This window comes from Panthera pardus, unplaced genomic scaffold (assembly GCF_024362965.1).
Source record: "Panthera pardus isolate Hobbes unplaced genomic scaffold, ASM2436296v1 HiC_scaffold_5, whole genome shotgun sequence".
NCBI lineage: Eukaryota > Metazoa > Chordata > Mammalia > Carnivora > Felidae > Panthera > Panthera pardus.
The window spans coordinates 18,220,816-18,238,157 of NW_026526980.1; the positions used below are offsets into that span (position 1 = coordinate 18,220,816).

The following is a 17,342-nucleotide window of genomic DNA, read 5'->3' on the forward strand; positions in this document are numbered from 1 at the left end:
TTCTGACTTCTCCAACGGATAAGGGGACCCCGGCGCCCAGAAAAGTTAAGCTGACCCAGCCCTGCCGCGGAGGTACAGGCAGGGGGTACATTACAATTCGCTGTAACGTAAGCCAGGCATCGGCAGCAGGGGACCAGGGGCCCATCTAGGGGCTGGCTGCGGGACTCGGGAGACACCGCGAGAGCTTCGCCTTCTTTAGGCTGAGGCCGGCGGGCGTCTCCGAGGAGGTGTAACTTGAGCAGAGTTTCCAAGGTCACGCGGAAAAGCCAGAAGACCTTTGATGAAAGAACTTCGGGGTTTGAAGGACAAGCGCCCTTCTCGAACATCGCTGCCCAGGAAAGAAGGCGGGGAGGGGCGGGGCCTGGAGCCGCGGCCGGGCTCCGGCTCGGAAATCTTCGGCCCAGGCTCGGCAATCAACCTCCAGCTGCGGCCTGGGCCTGGAGCCCGGGGCCGATCCGGAAACAGCCGAGCGGATCCGGAAACAGCCGAGGGGACCCGGAAGGGGTGAGCGCCGTCACCAGGGAGTGCTGGAACCCGCCGTTTGCGCGGAGGCGATGGCGGCAGCTGCGCCGGCGGTCGCGGGCGAGGATGGCCGGCGACGGCAACAGGGGGCCGGTACGTGAGGGCGCGTCCATGCACGCGAGGGGCGACGGAACCGGAGGCGGGGCCGAGCTCGGAGCCGGGGGACGGGGGTGGTGAGGGGAGCCTGGAGAAAGGGGCGGGGCCACGCCGCCGGGAGAGAGAGGGGGCGGTGCCTGCGGCCACCGGAGGAGGGGGCGTGGTCTGGCGGGGCAGTGGCAGGTGAAAGGTGGGGTTCGGGGAGGGGAGGGGCGGGGCCGTTGGAAGGGAGGGGTCTAGCCTGGAAAAAGAGGGGGGGGGGTGGGCGGGGCTCCAAGCAGCACGTGGCACGACGAGGTGAGAAGGAGGCGGAGGAAGAGGCGGGGTCGGGAGCGGGGCGGGGCCAGGCGAAGGTGCGAGGATCGCGGCTGCGGTACTAGGTGGCGGGACTTGCAGATTTCGTAGTCTGGGGTATGGGGAACGTGGGAGTGATGGGAAAAGAAGTTGACCCCTGTCCTCCACAGCGCCGGACCCCCATTCCCAGGAGGGCGCGAAGGCTGAGGCCGAGTCAGAGGAGCTTGGCCGGCTTCGGGCGGAGCTGGCAGGCGCCCTGGCGGAAATGGAGACCATGAAGGCTGTGGCGGAGGTGAGCGAGAGCACGAAGGCGGAGGCTGTGGCTGCAGTGCAGCGGCAGTGCCAAGAGGAGGTGGCTTCTCTGCAGGCCATCCTGAAAGGTGAGGCAGGGACTCTTCCCAGACTCCCTGGCGGCCCCCTAAGAGGGAAATGCATGACAAGAAAGGGGTAGATAAGCTGTGGGGTAGGTTAGCACGGCTGCCGAGCAGAGCACAGGCCTAAGGGCCCAGAGGAAGGGGTCCCCCTTTCTGATTTGGATAGAGGTCCTGCTTGTGCTAGAAGCAGTTCTGTGACTTCACTAACTTTAGCTCCGAGCCTCTGCCTGTACCCTTGCCTGGTGTCATTTCTTGTCCCTCACCGATGACTGATCAACCCTGAAGATGAGCAACTTTTCAGTTCCTGGAACCGGCCTCATGTAAGCCCCTGGGCTTCAGACTCCTCTCTGGGCCCAGTCTCTGTGAGTTTAACCCTCCGGTTTCCTTCCTTCCTCAAGCACCCCTACATTTGCACTGTCTCACACATGTTCAGACTTCCCTCCCTCCCTCCCATTCTCTGTACTTGAGATGCACCAGCTCACCGGGCCCCAGATCTTCCAGCCTCTGTTCTTTTTTTTTTTTTTTTTAATTTTTGTTTAACGTTTATTTATTTTTGAGAGAGTGAGACAGAGCATGAGTGGGGGAGGGTCAGAGAGAGGGAGACACAGAATCCGAAACAGGCTCCAGGCTCTGAGCTGTCAGCACAGAGCGGCACATGGGGCTCAAACTCACGGACCACGAGATCATGACCCGAGCGGAGTTGGATGCTTACCCGGCTGAGCCACCCAGGTGCACCCATGCCAACCTCTGTTCTTATTTCCCCCTTGTCCTCTAGTCTGAGTCCAGAGTCTCTGAAATAGTCTCCAGCCCTGTCCCACCCCTCTGCTTCTGTGGCCCCTGCTGGAGTGAAGCTCTTGACAGCTCCCCTGGATGGTGCTCCGGCCTTCTCACAGGTCCGACTCTATAGTCTGGCCTTGACATTGGCTTCCAGAGTAAACTTCCTAAAATTCCCATCTCACCGAGTCATTTCCTTTTCTAACAACCACTGCTGGCTCCAGACTTCTCTGGGGCCGTACTTCCTGCATTTCAGGCGTCCACGTAGCACCTGTGTGCCATGGCTGTCTCATACAACCTACTCTGTCATCTACTTAGTATTCGTTCTTTAGATAGACCGTTTTGTAAAAACTTGCATACATTTATTTAAGTTTGCTTATTTTTTTGAGAGAGAGAGGGAGCCAGAGCAGGGGAAGGACAGAGAGAAAGAGAGGGAGAGAGAGGATCGCAAGCAGGCTCTACACTGACAGCAACGGGTCGTGAATTCACGAAACATGAGATCATGACCTGAGCTGAAATCAGGAGTCAGATGCTTAACTGATTGAGCCACCCAGGCGCCATGCGTACGTTTATTTTAAAAGAAACTTCCATGATACCTGGATGGGTGCCTGGGTGGCTCAGTTGGTTAAGCGTCCGACTTGAGCTCAGGTCATGATCTTGTGCGTGGTTCGTGAGTTTGAGCCCCATGTCAGGCTCTCTGCTGACAGCTCAGAGCCTGGAGCCTGTTTCAGATTTTGTGTCCCCCTTTTTTTGTGCTCTCTCTCTCTCTCGAAATGTAAATATCAAAAAATTGTTTAAAGAATAATAAAAGAAACTTCCATGGTACCTGGTTGACTCAGTTGGTAGAACATGTGACTTTTTTTTTTTTTTTTTTGAAGTTCATTTATTTCTTTTGGGAGAGAGAGAGAGCGAGTTGGGGAGGGGCAGAGAGGGAAGGAGACAGAGAATCCCAAGCAGGCTCCGTGCTTTCAGCACAGAGCCCAACGCAGGGCCCGATCTGATTGCAGGAACTGTGAGCTCATGACCTGAGCCCATACCAAGAATCAGACACTTAACCACCCGAGTCATCCAGGTGCCCTAGAACATGTGATTCTTGGTCTCAGGGTTGTTTGAACCCCATGTTGGGTATAGGATTACTAAAATAAATACGTCTAAAAAAAATAAGTAAGTAAAAAATAAAAGAGGGGTGCCTGGGTGGCTCAGTCATTTGGGTGTCCAACTTTGGCTCAGGTCATAATCTCGCGGTTTGTGAGTTCAAGCCCTGTGTCGGGCTCTGTGCTGACAGCTCAGAGCCTGGAGCCTGCTTCGGATTCTGTGTCTCCCTTTCTCTCTCTGCCCCTCCCCAACTCATGCTCTGTCTCTCTCTCTCTCTCCCAAATATAAATAAACATTAAAAACAATAAAAAATAAAACTTCCTGTCTGTATAAGAGAAACCAAGGGTGTCCTAAATATGATAATACAGGTTTCCCCCACTATATAAAAGTAGAGCATTCCAATGGAAATTTTCTAAGCCAAAATAGCATGTAAAGTGAAGAAACAATTACCATTAATTGACGTGGAAAATTGTTCGAGTGGTCCCAGACCCAAAAAATAGCCCCTCTTAGGCTTTTCTGATCCTGTAGGAGACATTTGGCTAATGAATGCCCAAAATAAATGGAGATAAAAGCACGGATGACCATAGACACAGTTCGAAGCTTTGATGCCCCCAGAGGCTGAGTGTAGTGCCCTGGGAGCTTGCTGGGGCCACTCTTGCTGTTCCGGATATGTGCTGCCTCTGCCACGGATCCCTGTAAAACAAACACTACACGCTGTTTTCACTTTTTGTCTGTTTTATTTGTTTATTTTTTGTAAAAGTGAAAATCTTTGATTTCTCCTGGTAAAAGCAGGTAGTAATGTAGGATTATTGTAAAAACAAAGTGGTATAATGTGAACTTTTGAAAAGTGGGGCACACCTGTAGTTGTCACGGTCACGATCATCATCCTAGTTAACGTTTATTGAGCACTTACTGTGGGCCAGGCTCTGAGTTAAGTACTTTTTTTTTTTTTTAAGTTTCTTTTTTTTGTCGGAGAGGGGCGGAGAGAGAGAATCCCAAGCAGGCTCCGTGCTGTCAGCACAGAGCCCGACGCGGGGCCCGAACTCACGAACTGTGAGATCGTGGCCTGAGCCGAAGTCGGACGCTTAACTGACAGAGCCACCCAGACGCCCCTCACATAAAAGGTTTTTAAAAAGCCTTTTTAGGGGCGCCTGGGTGGCGCAGTCGGTTAAGCGTCCGACTTCAGCCAGGTCACGATCTCGCGGTCCATGAGTTCGAGCCCCGCGTCAGGCTCTGGGCTGATGGCTCGGAGCCTGGAGCCTGTTTCCGATTCTGTGTCTCCCTCTCTCTCTGCCCCTCCCCCGTTCATGCTCTGTCTCTCTCTGTCCCAAAAATAAATAAAAAACGTTGAAAAAAAAAAATTTAAAAAGCCTTTTTAAAAAACGCTTAAAAAAAAAAAAAAAATTAAAAAGTGGCCCCGTTCCACCCACCATCACCTCTACCTCCCACTGACCTGTAGGATAAATCCGAACCCTTTGGTAGGGCGTGCACGGTCTCAAGAGCCATGCCCTGCCACCCTGTCCCTGCTTTCCAGCACGTCTCTGTGGGGGCCTTCACCCCAGCTCTTGCGACATGCCCACCGTGCCCCCGATACACCATCTACTTTCCCACCTCTGAGCCTCTGCTTGCACCAGTGCTGTGCTAATGTGTCCTTCTTTCCGCCACCTGCTGGTGTCCTCTCGTGGCCAGGCAGGCGGAGTGAAGAGCTCCGTGCTCTAGGATCCGCAAACCCCAGAGTGGTCTTCTTGGGGATGTTCTCCCGCTGCTTTGTCACTATTTCCGCAGCTTCCTTCCCCGTCGGAACGTGGGCTTCTGGCGTCCGGGTTTGTGATCGATTCGTTTCTCTAGTTCCAGAGCCCCACGCGGAGTCTGGTCCAGAGTAAGAACGTACTACTGTCGTTGGAGGTTGATCGTTATTGGTACATATTAACAGGAGTAGATATCGTCTCTTCAGCATTTGTTATGCACCGGGAGGAGGGCTGAACACCTTCCAGGTGTCATCTCATTTGATAACCCAGCGGGGTAATCGTAGTGTCCCCGCTTTGCGGCAGAGGACCCCGGCGCAGAGGCTCCCGACCCGGGGCCGTCTGTCCACAGAGCCCACAGTCTCCATCGCTGCGGTGAATTGCCTCGCAGAGAGCAGCAGTGATAGAGCACCCCCTCCTCACCCCCAGGGAGGGCCAGCGCGCTGACCCTCCCTCTCCGCTGCCCTTCCTGCCCCTCCAGACTCCATCAGCAGCTATGAAGCCCAGATCACTTCTCTGAAGCAGCAGCAGCAGCAGGACTGTGAGGAGAAGGAGCGGGAGCTGGGGCGCCTGAAGCAGCTGCTGTCCCGGGCTCACCCCCTGGACTCCTTGGAGAAGCAGATGGAAAAGGTTGGGGTGACCTCCCCCGGCCCCGGGATATAGAAAGATGCTGAGGCAGTCAAGGTGACCACGGGACACAGGGATTGTCGGGCAGATCGTTGGGAGCAGGGCACCCAGTCATAATTCTGGGTGTGGCATGTACTGGCTCCAGACTTGGCAAGGTCCTGGCCCTGCCACTTTCTGGAGGGCTGGCCAGGTTTGTTTACTTCCAAAATGAAGGAGATCGTGTAGGCGGAAGGGAGCTGACACTTCAGGACAGCTTTCACACACAAGGCACTGTGATAACTGCGGGCCAGACCCCGTCTTTCCCCTGAAAGAGAGCTCCGTTAGACCCATTTCACAGATGAGTAAGGTGAGGTTTGAAGGAGTTCAGTGGGTCTCCCCAGGCTGTGCGCATAAAAAAAGCAGAGTGGGAATTTCAAAACCTAGGCAGTCTGGTTCTAAAATGTTTGTCTAGGCGGTCTGGTTTTTGTTCTTAATCTCTATGGCGCATCGCCCCCCCCCCCCATTACTACTGGTGTCATTAACGGGGTGGGAGCTGATTTGCTGATCTTTCAAAGCAAATTCGCATCGTTCCCTCATTTCATGCACGAGGAAACTGAGGCTCGGGAAGTGTAGTAACCGGCCTGGGTAGAAAGACAAAATCAAAATAGGAGTCCAAGAAAGGAGGCTTGTGACGCACGGCTTGCAGGCAGAGGCTGCTGCTCGTGCTCGAGTGTTGCTGGGGAGCAGTTACACAGGGCGGTGAGGGAGAGGGCTCTGCAGGGTGGAGGCCTGGTGCGGTGAGCAGAAGCACAGGGGGCCTAGAGACATGGCAGTTCAGCCCCGGCCCGCCTCCTGCGTCCTGCCGTCGTCCACCCAACGCATGGCATCCACACAGCGTATACTCCCGGGCTTCAGATGGGACCGAAGTGTTTTGTCTGGGCCACGCGGGCCTCCCCGGCCTGTTGCAACTGTTCCCGCAAGGGATTTGGAGGGTTAAGCTGAGCTTGCTTGAGACAGGATTTTGAGTGATTCAAGAGGCAGAAATGGCATGGATTGGAAGAGGATGGGTAACCGGCAGATTTCAGTCTTGGACAGCTGGGTAGGTGACCTAAAGCCCAGAGGAGGAGAAATGTTGTCGTGAGTGGTTCAGATTTGGCTGTACTTGGATAGAGGAGCCTGTGTGACATTCAGGGATGGCCAGAGACCATTGCCTTGGCTGTGCAGGTTCAGCAGGATCCCAAACCTGAAAGCAGACCAAAAAGAAATTGCTAGCAATGTGGGGGTGATGGGACTAAAGGACGTACAAGTTAGGATGAAATTTGAAAACCCAAACCAACAGTGGCTTAAATAAGATAGAAATTTATTTTCCTTACAGTCCATAGGTAGACATTCTAGGACTGATGCCAGGTCAACAAGTCACTAGGAACCCAGATTCCTTTTAGGTTACTGTCTTGCCGTAGGTAGCTTATTGCCTCATGGCCCAAGATGACTGCTGGAGTGCCAGCCATTATGTCCACATTCTACCCGGCGAGGAGGAGGGGGAGGAGTAAAGAAAAGCCCACCCTCTCCCTTTAAGGAGTTGCCCTGGAAGTTTGCATTTACATCTCCTTTGCTGGAACTTGGTCGAGTGGCCATGCTTAGTTACAGGGAAGGTGAGAAATGTGGATGGTGTTGTAGGATTTAGGGCACGCGCTCAACTATAAATGCAAGCTTCTGTGATAAAAGAAACAACTGAAAATGGATGTCGGGGAAGGAGAGAATGAGCGAGTGGGTACCAGGAAGATAGTCGCGACTTTGGCTTCTTTACCTGCCGTGTGACCTGGGCAAGTCGCATAAGCTCCCGGAACCTCTGTGTTTTTCTCTTTAAAATGGGGAGGCCCGGCACCCTCTTGGGAGGACTAGAAGGGCTGACGAGCTTGGAGAGAAGGCTCAGAACAGACCCTAGGGGTCCAGTAGTCGGGAGGGGGACGGCTGCTGCCCAACCTCCCTTCCTCCAGGCCCACGAGGACTCGGAGAAGCTTCGGGAGATCGTGCTGCCCATGGAGCAGGAGATTGAGGAGCTGAAGGCGAAGCTGCTCAGGGCGGAGGAGCTCATTCAAGAGATCCAGGTGAGGGGGCGGCCGGGGGGTTGCTGCGGGAAGAGGGGGCGCCGCAGGACCCCGGCCCCCCAGCCTCTTCCCTGCCCCTTCCCCTAGAGACGGCCCCGGCCTCCCCCCTCCTTACACGGCTCCGCGGAGTTGCTGCCCCTGTCCCGGGACCCGTCGCCCCCGCTGGAGCCTCTCGAGGAGCTGAGTGGAGACGGGGGCGCGGCGGCCGAAGCCTTCGCCCACAACTGTGACGATAGCGCTTCCATCTCTTCCTTCTCCCTCGGTGGCGGGGCCGGCAGCACGTCCCTGCCCCGCAGCCGCCAGGGCCTGAGCCCCGAGCAGGAAGAGACCGCCTCTCTGGTGTCCACGGGCACCCTGGTCCCCGAGGGCATCTACCTGCCCCCTCCTGGTTACCAGCTCGTCCCGGACAACCAGTGGGAGCAGCTGCAAATGGAGGTGAGTGGAGGGGGCGGAGCGGCCTGCCCACGCGCTCGCATCCACCTCCCCCTTCCCCGGACGCTCCCCGGGCACCCCCTGTGTCCACCCCTGGAGCTCGAACTGGGGCTCAGGCAACAGAGGCAGGGTGGCCGGTTGAGAGATGCCCGCCCCCCCCCCCGACCCTCACCCCACCGAGATGTAGAAGGCAGGCCCGAGGGGCATGGTGAGGAGGGCAGGCCTCCGCTCGGAGGCTGAGACCGAGGCCGGCATCCGTGGCAGGGCCGGCAGCTGCAGAAGGACCTGGAGAGCATCAGCCGAGAGCGGGACGAGCTGCAGGAGGGTCTGAGACGGAGCAACGAGGACTGCGCCAAGCAGGTGGGCCCCGCTCTGCCGCGGCCCCCGGCAGGGCCCCCCCCGGCGGCGGCCTGCCTCCCGGCCCCGACCTCACCCTCACCTCCTTCCACCCACAGATGCAAGTGCTCCTGGCCCAGGTCCAGAACTCAGAGCAGCTGCTGCGGACCCTGCAGGGGACCGTGAGCCAGGCCCAGGAGCGGGTTCAGCTGCAGATGGTGAGGGCTGGGGGCCGGGCACGAGGGAGAGGAGTGTGACGGGGATTGGCCGAGAGGGGCACGTGGAAAGGTCAAGACACCTGTCCTGCCCCGCCCCCCGGCGGCTCAGGCTGTGCCCTGGAGTTGGTGTCGGTCGGGCGCGCCGAGGGTTTCCAGGGCACCGGGCGCTGCGGTCAGAGCAAGCGTTCTGCGTTCGCACGGGGCCCCCCACGCACCAGCTCGGTGATCCTGAGCCGACCCCACGAGCTTGGAGCCTCTGCCTCGGCTCCTTGAAATCGAGATGGTGGGACCTGGCGTGCACAGTCGTGCGGCTTAAAAGCAAGGCTTGCAGAACCGGATACTCCCCGAGCCCAGCCGGGAGACGTACATGATTCTCCCGGGCCAGGTGTAGACAGGAAGGCGCGCTGTGGCCGAGCCGAGAGGACCGCAAAGGGCGCCGCTGCCCCTCGGCTCTGTGACCGGAGCCACATGGGAATGCGGGCTCGGTGCTGCCAGGTTTTCTGATTTGTCAAGAGAAGCCAGAAGCCTGGGTATTTGCGTGCTGTCTCCTGACTTTTAAAGTTGACAACTAATTAAAAAAAATTTTTTTAACGTTTATTTTTGAGAGAGAGAGCGCGCGCGCGTGTGCATGCGCAAGTGGGGGAAGGGCAGAGATACAGGGAGACACAGAATCCGAAGCAGGCTCCAGGCTCCAAGCTGTCAGCACAGAGCTTGACAGGGGGCTCGAACCCATGAGCCGCAAGATCATGACCCGAGCTGAAGTCAGACACTTAGCCGACTGAGCCACCCAGGCGCCCCTAAAGTTGGCACCTAATTGAAGCTTAAAAACAACCAAAAAAAAGTACGGACCAAATAAAACACTCGAGGTGGCCCGCCACTTGTGACCTCCAAGCCACCGAGGCAGGTGTATAAAGGGGATGCCTGGGTGGCTCGGTCGGTTGAGCATCTGACTCCTGATTTCGGCTCTGGCCGTGATCTCACGGTTTGTGAGTTCGAGCCCCACATCGGGCTCTGTGCTGATGGTGCGGAGTCTGCTAGGGATCCTGTCTGCCTGTCTCTCTGTCTCTCTCTGCCCCTTCCCATTCACGCTCTCTCAAAATAAAAAATTAAAAGAAGAGTGTATAAGAAGCTTGGGCGTCAAAGGCACTTAATAAAGGGTGCTTCTTGCTTTCTCAGCAGCGGAGGGTGTCAGGAGGGGGGGGTCAGGGTTTGGCCTCACGGGGCTCTGGCGACACCCTGTCCCCCTCATCCCCCTCCTACTGACTATGCATCCCCAGGCAGAGCTGGCCACATCACACAAGTGCCTGAGCCACGAGGTAAAGCGGCTGACTGAGGAAAACCAAGGACTCCGGGCCGAGCAGCCGCTGTCTTCAGCCCCCCGGGGCCTGGAGCAGGATGAGGGTCACGAGGAGTCACTGCCCAGCTTGGTGCCGGTAAGGGGAGTGTGGGTGCTGACAGCCCGGGGGCCACCCTGCTGGCCCTTATCCTCCACGCATAGCAGAGCATTGGCCTGGGACCATACCCCCTTCCCAGCCTCGGTGTAAAGAGAAGATGAGTTTGCAGAGCGCTTGACGTGAAGGAGGCAGTGATTTGACTGTTGTTGTTGTTGTTGTTGTTGTTATTGTTGTTTTTTAATTTTTTAATGTTTATTTTTGAGAGAGAGAGAGAGACAGAGCGAGAGTGGGGGAGGGCAGAGAGAGAGGGAGACACAGAACCTGAAGCAGGCTCCAGGCTCCGAGCTGTCAGCACGGAGCCCGATGTGGGGCTCGAACTCACGAACTGTGAGATCACGACCTGAGCTGAAGTTGGACGCCTAACCGGCTGAGCCACCCAGGCGCCCCTGGTTTATTTTGAAGTGAGAGCCACAAAACTGAATTCATCGTCATCTTGGTTTATTACCAAGCTGTGTTCGTTGACTGTGTTCGCCAAGTTGTGCGTGGCTCTGTGGACCGAGTTCATTAGGAACCTGAAGGTCACCCGGAACCCTTGCCCACCCTGAGAGCTACGGCCTCTGCCTCCTTCCGTGCGCCCCCGTAAGCCCCTGGGTTCTGTTTCTGCCGTCCTGACCTTTGATTGAACTGAGGGTAATCCTACAACTGGGTGTCCCCATGGGACTGTGGGGGACTCTCAGTGTCTCTGAGATCCTGGTGGATCCCCTGTCGTTCCCTTGCTCTCTTTTGGTATCATTTTTGTTGTTCTACATGCGCGTCTGTCCAAATAGCGCAGTGCTAACTTTTGTTTTCCGAGCATTACAAAACGGTGTCCCGCTCTAGGCAATTTTCGGGAACTTTCTTCCCTCAGCGCCGTGCCGGCGGGTCCCTCCAGCCCTGGCGGTGTGGCCGCTGTGACGTGTTCACTGCCGGCTCTGTCCGTCCGCTCTCCTTGGGAGCGGCCACGGGGGTCCTTTCCCCTTTTCAGTTCCCTCCCGCCGTTCCTTTGTCCCCTTCCCCGCCCCGTCCCCATCGGGCTGCTGGCCCGCCGGGCAGGTGACCGGCCTCCCTTGCAGGAGCTGCAGCAGCTGGTGCACCACACGAGGCAGGAGGCGCGGGCCCAGCAGCAGGCCCGGGAGCACGAGGCTGAGCGCCTCCGGATTGAGATCGTGACGCTCCGGGAGGCGCTGGAGGAGGAGACTGCGGCCAGGGCCAGCCTGGAGGGCCAGCTGAGGGTGCAGCGGGAGGAGACAGGTGAGGGCGGAGGAGGGGAGCCGCCCCGGCCTCGCCCCCGGGGAGGCTGACCTCCCCACAGGGGAGCACCCGGGCAGCAGATGGGGAGAGAGAGGAGACCACGTAAGAACAAGCCTTGACCTCTCTTTTTTTTCCTTTCCATGCAGAGGTGATGGAGGGTGAGTATGGGCTGGAGCCTGGCCCGGGCGGTGGGGGGGGCAGGGCAGGGAGGGTGCGGGCCTGACGTCCGGCCCCTGCCTGACTTCCCAGCCTCCCTGTGCAGCCTGAGGACGGAGATGGAGCGGATCCAGCAGGAACAGAGCAAGGTGAGGCTGGACTCCGGGGCCAGACTCCGTGACGGCGGGAGGGGCGGCAGCGTGGAGACCCCCGCCGGCCTCTCCCGCCCTTTCTGTCGCCTTTAGGCCGGGTGGCAGGAAGGCCCCGAGGTAGCCACCGGGCTCCGGCCTCACAGAAGAGGTCAGGGTCGGGGACGGTGTGGAAGGGGCACCCCTGGCCAGGCATCTTGTTTCCTTGGCCGCACGCCGTCCCATCTGGTGCCAGCCCCAGCTCTGCGTCCTGTCCCCCCAGGCCCAGCTCACAGACCTCCTCTCAGAACAGAGGGCCAAGGTGCTGCGGCTGCAGGCTGAGCTCGAGACCAGTGAACAGGTGCAGAGGGATTTTGTACGACTGTCCCAGGCCCTGCAGGTACAGTGTGTCCCCTTCCCATCAGGCTGGCATGATCCAGGTGGCTTGTTCTAGATCCTGCGAGGACAGCCTTCCAATTAGGGGAGTTCCCTTCCTCTTCCCGAGGCCGGCGTCCTCCTCTCCTCTGAGTTATTGCCCAAAAGAAATTGAAGGCCGTGTGCGTCTGTCTTTGGACACGTGGAGTCCTTGGCCCAGAGCCCGGCATGCCACGTGTGGCATATTGTGTCAGCCCCACCTGCCCAGCCCGCGCTGCATCAGGCCACTCTGTCAGGACCCATTTCTTCCCCTGGACCCACTTTCACTGTGGGTTGGGAAGATGGGGCGCCTGGGCGTACCGGTCCCGGGCCCTCGCCCCTTGGAGGGCTGGCAGGGGGGGCGGGGGCTACGTTTCCCCGCCAAGCACCCTTCTCCTGCCTCGCCGGGCCCCACAGGTGCGCCTAGAACGGATCCGCCAGGCCGAGAGTCTGGAGCAAGTGCGCAGCATCATGGATGAGGCGCCCCTCAGGGACATCAGGGACATCAAGGACACCTGAGGGGCTAGCACCCACCCACCCCGGGGGAGACTGCCTTTCCCCACTCCTGAACCAAGAGGCCTGGGCTGTGGGGGTCTCGGGATAGTGTCTTCATCCTCTCCAAGCCTAGGGGTGAGGTGCCGGGGCCGCCGCTTCCCTGTCTCTCTAGCGCCTCCTCCCAGGGGTGGCTGGCCTCCTGCCCCCAAGGATGACACCCGGGTGGAGTCCCAGCCCCCTCCGGGAACCAAAGGTGCAGGCTTAGCCCTGCGGCCTCCCGGCTGCCATGCTGCCTCCTGGGTCCTGGTCCTCCTGCCGCCGTCTCCTGAGCCAGAGTAATAGCCACATCGCTTCCCCGACGCACAGCCGAGCTGTGAGCGGCAGCTGGGGGCCTCTGGCGCGTGGCCACGGGTCCCTCCACCCGCGCACCCCGGGACGGGCAGCTGCTCTCTGGACCGCATGACACTAAGATGCTTGTCCCCAGGGGCCCAACCCAGGCCCCAAGATGTGCACAGAGGCAAGGCCAGACTTTTCTGTCATTTATTTTCAATAAATAAGCAGCTCAGCTCAGTCCGTCGCCTTGTCCCTGCGAGCCCCGTGGGGTTGGGGAGGGGAGGTTTTCCAAGAGCAGGAGGGAGGGAAGGTGGGTTGTTGAGGGGGTTGGAAAAGTGAAAGGGACCATGGTGTTTATAAACAGAAAAACGTTGGGGGTGGGGGGACAGGGAGGGCACGTGGGAGTCTGTGCCACAGCTCTGCCTGAAGATGCGTCACTATCAGGGCGGGGAAGAAGGGGCAAAAAGGACTGATTACTTCCTTCTTTCATCTTCTGGATCTGGAAGGAGAAAGGGAAGGATGAGGCAGGGGGTGGGAGAGGAGGGGAAAAGTCCCTCCCGGGCTCTGTGTCCCCCGGCCCCTGGCACACTCACCTGGAGGGTCTCCCCAGCCCCCTGGACTCACCTGTGTCCCAGAGCCCACTCCCCCCCCAGCACTGTAGCCCGGGCAGACAGCTCAGCGCCCAGCGCAGCGCAGCGCAGCCCAGCACGCACCGAGCTGCCCGAGGCGGGGCGCCGCCGACCTCACAGTGAGGGCAGCAGCCCGCCCGGCCCCGGAAGCTTGGCAGCGGCAGTGGCAGCAGGGGCTCCAGGTGGAGCAGCGAGCGCAAGTGACGTCAGGCGCCACGGAGGGGGAGAGGGGGACGCGCGGGGGGCACAGCAGCTAGGGGCGAGGGCGAGAGGGGGGCGATACCTGTGACACGGTTCAAAGAGATGGAGGAGGGGGAAACGGGTTATCCTATGGCCAGAGAGGACAGAGAGACGGTTACGGAGGGCGCGGGTGGGCGCGGAGGGCCAAGAGGGCTAAGGGGGCTGCGGGTGCCTGCACAGGTGCAGGGGAGTCGGGGCCCGGGGAAGGGGCCAGAGCACCCAGCTGAGAAGGAGGTGGGGGGGGGGGGGGCAGGCGCCTTTGCAGCGCAGAGGGAGGGGCCGTGTGGGACCAGGGGCGAACAGGGTGCGGAGGCGGGGGGCGTGGCTTACCCTCTAGGTAGTTCCGAGCAATGAACTTGAGGAGCTCATCGAGCAGGATGACCGGAAATGAGATCTTGAGGACCATGAGCCACTGGGTGCAGTCCAGGGCCCGGAGCTTGAAGATCATCTGGAGGGGGCGGGGGAGGGGCAGGCAGGGGTGGTGAGGACCAGCGCTGCCCTCGGGAGGGAGGGGACAGCCCAGAGCCCCGGGAGGAACCACCCGGGCCTGACGCCCTCCTCCGTCAGTGCCCCAGCCTAGGAAGGCTCCCTGAGGGGCAGAGCAAGGCCCCTGGCGGAGGAGGCTCACCGGCAGAGGGTCGACATAGAGGATGAGGAAGTGCAGGGACATGGACAGGCAGATGGAGCCCAGCAGCCAGATGTTCACCCAGGGCGGCATCCGCAGAAGGGACTGGTTCTCAGACAGGCTGTGAGGCGGAGGCCGGGTGGAGGCAGAGGGGGGCAGCAGAAGAAAGCAGTGGTGAGTGGAGAGAGGACAGGGAGGACACGGTGGCCTGTGGGAGGTGGCAGGGGTGGGTGGGCAGGCCCCACCTGTTGAGAGCGTTGCACATTTCAATGGTAACCAGCACAGACAAGGCCATGGTCATGGGCTGGGGGGCCTCAAAGACCTCGCAGTCCACGCCCTCAAAGTCGGGGTTTTCCTCGTTGCACTGCATGAAGTGAGTCTGCAGGGGGAGGATTGAGGAGCTGGGATCCCACAGAAGCCTCCACGCCACCCTCTTGCTCCTCACCCTCCTCCCGCCTCTGTCCTCCCTACCAGCTGGCTGTAAGTGACATGAGGCCCGTCGTCTGCATACAGGAACCACCAGGCAGCCGCTCCCACAGTGGCCGCACCCACGTAGCCTGTGATAGAGACGGGAGAGGGGAGGCGTCAGGAGGGCTCCTGGCCATGAACAGCTGGTCGAGGAAGAGGGCCCCTCGGGTTGGCTGCATCAGGGAGCAGGTGTCCCGGAGGGTTGGGAAGGATTGTGGGGTCCCGTCCTGCTCACCCCCGATTGCCATGTAGCGGAAGAAGAGCCAGCCACTGATGAGGGGCTCCTTGGGGCTCCGGGGAGGCCGGTCCATGATGTCCAGGTCTGGTGGGTTGAAGCCCAGGGCTGTGGCCGGGAGCCCATCAGTCACCAAGTTCACCCACAGCAGCTGCACAGGGATCAGGGCCTCAGGCAGTCCTAAGGCGGCGGTCAGGAAGATGCTGCCAGAAGGAGGGGGTCACACGTCCATCCTGCCTCCGGACCTGGGGTCGCCCCCCACCCCCACCCGGCCCTGGGTTCCTCCGCGGTGCCCTCCCTGGCCGCTCACCAGACCACCTCGCCCACGTTGGAGGAGATGAGGTAGCGGATGAACTGCTTCATGTTGTTGTAGATGGCGCGGCCCTCCTCCACCGCAGCCACGATGGTGGAGAAGTTGTCGTCGGCCAGCACCATCTCAGAAGCGGTCTTGGCCACGGCGGTGCCGGATCCCATGGCGATGCCGATCTCGGCCTTCTTCAGGGCGGGGGCATCGTTGACACCATCACCCGTCTGAGGGGAGAAAGCGAAGGTGGGACGCGAAGCCTGGCACACACCCCTCCTCCGGGGTTGACCCTCCCCTGTGCATCTGGCCAGGGCCCCCGCTTAGTCCCCCGGGGCCCCCAGCTCTCGAGACCATCATCTCAGGGGACTCTGTGCAGACTGCTCCTCGCCCATGCACGTGGGCCCCGCCGCGCAGCCCTGCCGTCCCCTCACCATGGCCGTGATCTCATCGTAGGACTGCAGATACTCCACGATCTTCGACTTATGGGAGGGCTCCACGCGGGCGAAGCAGCAGGCGCGACGGCAGGCCTCCCGCTGCTCCGCCAGGGGCAGGTCGTCAAACTCCCGGCCGGTGTAGGCTCGGTCGGCCACCTCCTCGTTCTCCCCAAAGATGCCGATTCGTCGGCAGATGGCAATGGCTGTGCCCTTGTTGTCCCCGGTGATCATGATGACTCGGATTCCGGCATCCCGGCACAGCTGAATAGAGCCCGTGACCTCCTTGCGGGGTGGGTCCAGCATGCCCACCACGCCGACAAATGTCAGGTCCGTCTGGGGAGACAGCAGAGAGCGACGGGGTTGGGGAAGGACTCGGAAAATGAGCCGGGGAGGAAGCTGACCCTGGGCCCGGTGTGTAAATCCCAGGGGCGCCTCAGAAGCCCAGGGGCAAGAGATCCTCCCTGTTCACACGTGCGCCTGCAGGCCTGACGCCGCCAAGCCCGTCGTCGCTGGCAGACCGCGTGCATTTCAGGGCAAGAACTCGAGCTGGGAGGACAGTGGCTTCTGCCCTCAGGAGGGCCACTCACTCAGTCTACAGCTCTGAGCAAATCCACGCTACCTGCCGGGCCAAGGGGTCCCGTCTGGAAAACGAAGGGAGTGGACTTTGGTGCTATTGAGAGAGCCAGTCCACTGCAAGATAAGGTGCTTGCGCCAGAATTCAGGTCTATGCCCTGCTTCTCGAATCAGGAATACCTCAGCTGGAAACACATCGGCAGAACCGAGAATGCCCGGTGACCGAGTGGCTCTCTGTTCTGGCTGCAAGCGCCACGCCTCACTTCACACGGGTCCATGATCACAAGCAAAGTAGTACTGGACTAGGGGATTCCTAAGGTTCTTTCAGATTCTAGGTCCTGTCCTGCGATTCTAGGGCCCGTGCGAAGTAGGAGAGGACCGGGGCGGTGCAGGGGTGAGGCGGATGACTCTGGGGTGACGGGAGGCTTCGTCTGCTCACCTCGTACTCCATGAACCTGGCAGAGTCATCCAGGATCATCTCCTCTCGCTTCGGGGGGGTGTCCCGGGTGGCCAGGGCCAGGCAGCGCAGGGTATCCCGGCCGGTGCCCCACTCCTTGATCACGGACAGGATCTTGTCCTTCACCGGCCCTGTAATCGGCACGCGGGTGGTGCCAACTCGCACGTAGTTACAGCGGTCGATGACCCCCTCAGGGGCACCCTAGGAGACCAGAATGGCTCTCAGAGACTACTGTCTTTCTTCCAGGGCACAGTGACAGGGGGCAGGGATAGGAGAGGGCCTCGGGATTCGGAAGAAGAGGAGGACCGGGGCACATTCTGATTTCTGACCTTGACAAACATCTTGTTGCCCACGGCAGCCCGGGATTTGGCCGGGGAGCAATAGACAGACATGGACTTCCGGTCTCGGGAGAACTCCAGGGTAAATTCCTTCTTCATTAGCTGGCGGATCACCTGGGAGAGAGGAGACAGACAGGAAGAGGCCAGACGTGAGGCTGGTGGAATCAGAACGATGATGTTGTGCCTGAAGGCCAGAGTCCCAGACCCCTTAAAACACAGTCAAAAAGGA

At 59.5% G+C, this 17,342-nt stretch overlaps 2 protein-coding genes across 3 annotated transcripts in view; one reads left to right on the top strand and one right to left on the bottom strand.

The window, feature by feature from the left end:
* RABEP2 (rabaptin, RAB GTPase binding effector protein 2) lies at positions 1 to 13,047 on the top strand. The gene is made up of 13 exons (XM_019431836.2): positions 1 to 615; positions 1,083 to 1,292; positions 5,382 to 5,530; positions 7,504 to 7,614; positions 7,702 to 8,049; positions 8,311 to 8,406; positions 8,502 to 8,600; positions 9,878 to 10,033; positions 11,107 to 11,284; positions 11,431 to 11,442; positions 11,534 to 11,589; positions 11,852 to 11,968; positions 12,400 to 13,047. The coding sequence occupies exons 1-13, from the start codon at positions 555 to 557 to the stop codon at positions 12,499 to 12,501; spliced, it is 1,695 nt and encodes a 564-aa protein (XP_019287381.1). The 5' UTR covers positions 1 to 554; the 3' UTR covers positions 12,502 to 13,047.
* Positions 13,002 to 17,342, bottom strand: part of ATP2A1 (ATPase sarcoplasmic/endoplasmic reticulum Ca2+ transporting 1) — a 15,574-nt gene continuing 11,233 nt past the window's right edge. The window contains exons 13-23 of one of the 2 annotated variants that reach the window (XM_019431838.2): positions 17,105 to 17,227; positions 16,758 to 16,976; positions 15,743 to 16,078; positions 15,318 to 15,538; positions 15,008 to 15,210; positions 14,776 to 14,861; positions 14,550 to 14,683; positions 14,308 to 14,425; positions 14,010 to 14,127; positions 13,723 to 13,767; positions 13,002 to 13,309 (exon numbers count right to left, since the gene is read on the bottom strand). In XM_019431838.2, the coding sequence (XP_019287383.1) occupies positions 13,763 to 13,767; positions 14,010 to 14,127; positions 14,308 to 14,425; positions 14,550 to 14,683; positions 14,776 to 14,861; positions 15,008 to 15,210; positions 15,318 to 15,538; positions 15,743 to 16,078; positions 16,758 to 16,976; positions 17,105 to 17,227 (1,563 nt within the window). In that variant the 3' untranslated portion in view covers positions 13,002 to 13,309; positions 13,723 to 13,762. The remainder of the gene's footprint in view (positions 13,310 to 13,722; positions 13,768 to 14,009; positions 14,128 to 14,307; positions 14,426 to 14,549; positions 14,684 to 14,775; positions 14,862 to 15,007; positions 15,211 to 15,317; positions 15,539 to 15,742; positions 16,079 to 16,757; positions 16,977 to 17,104; positions 17,228 to 17,342) is intronic. The other variant, XM_019431837.2, reaches the window with a different exon arrangement.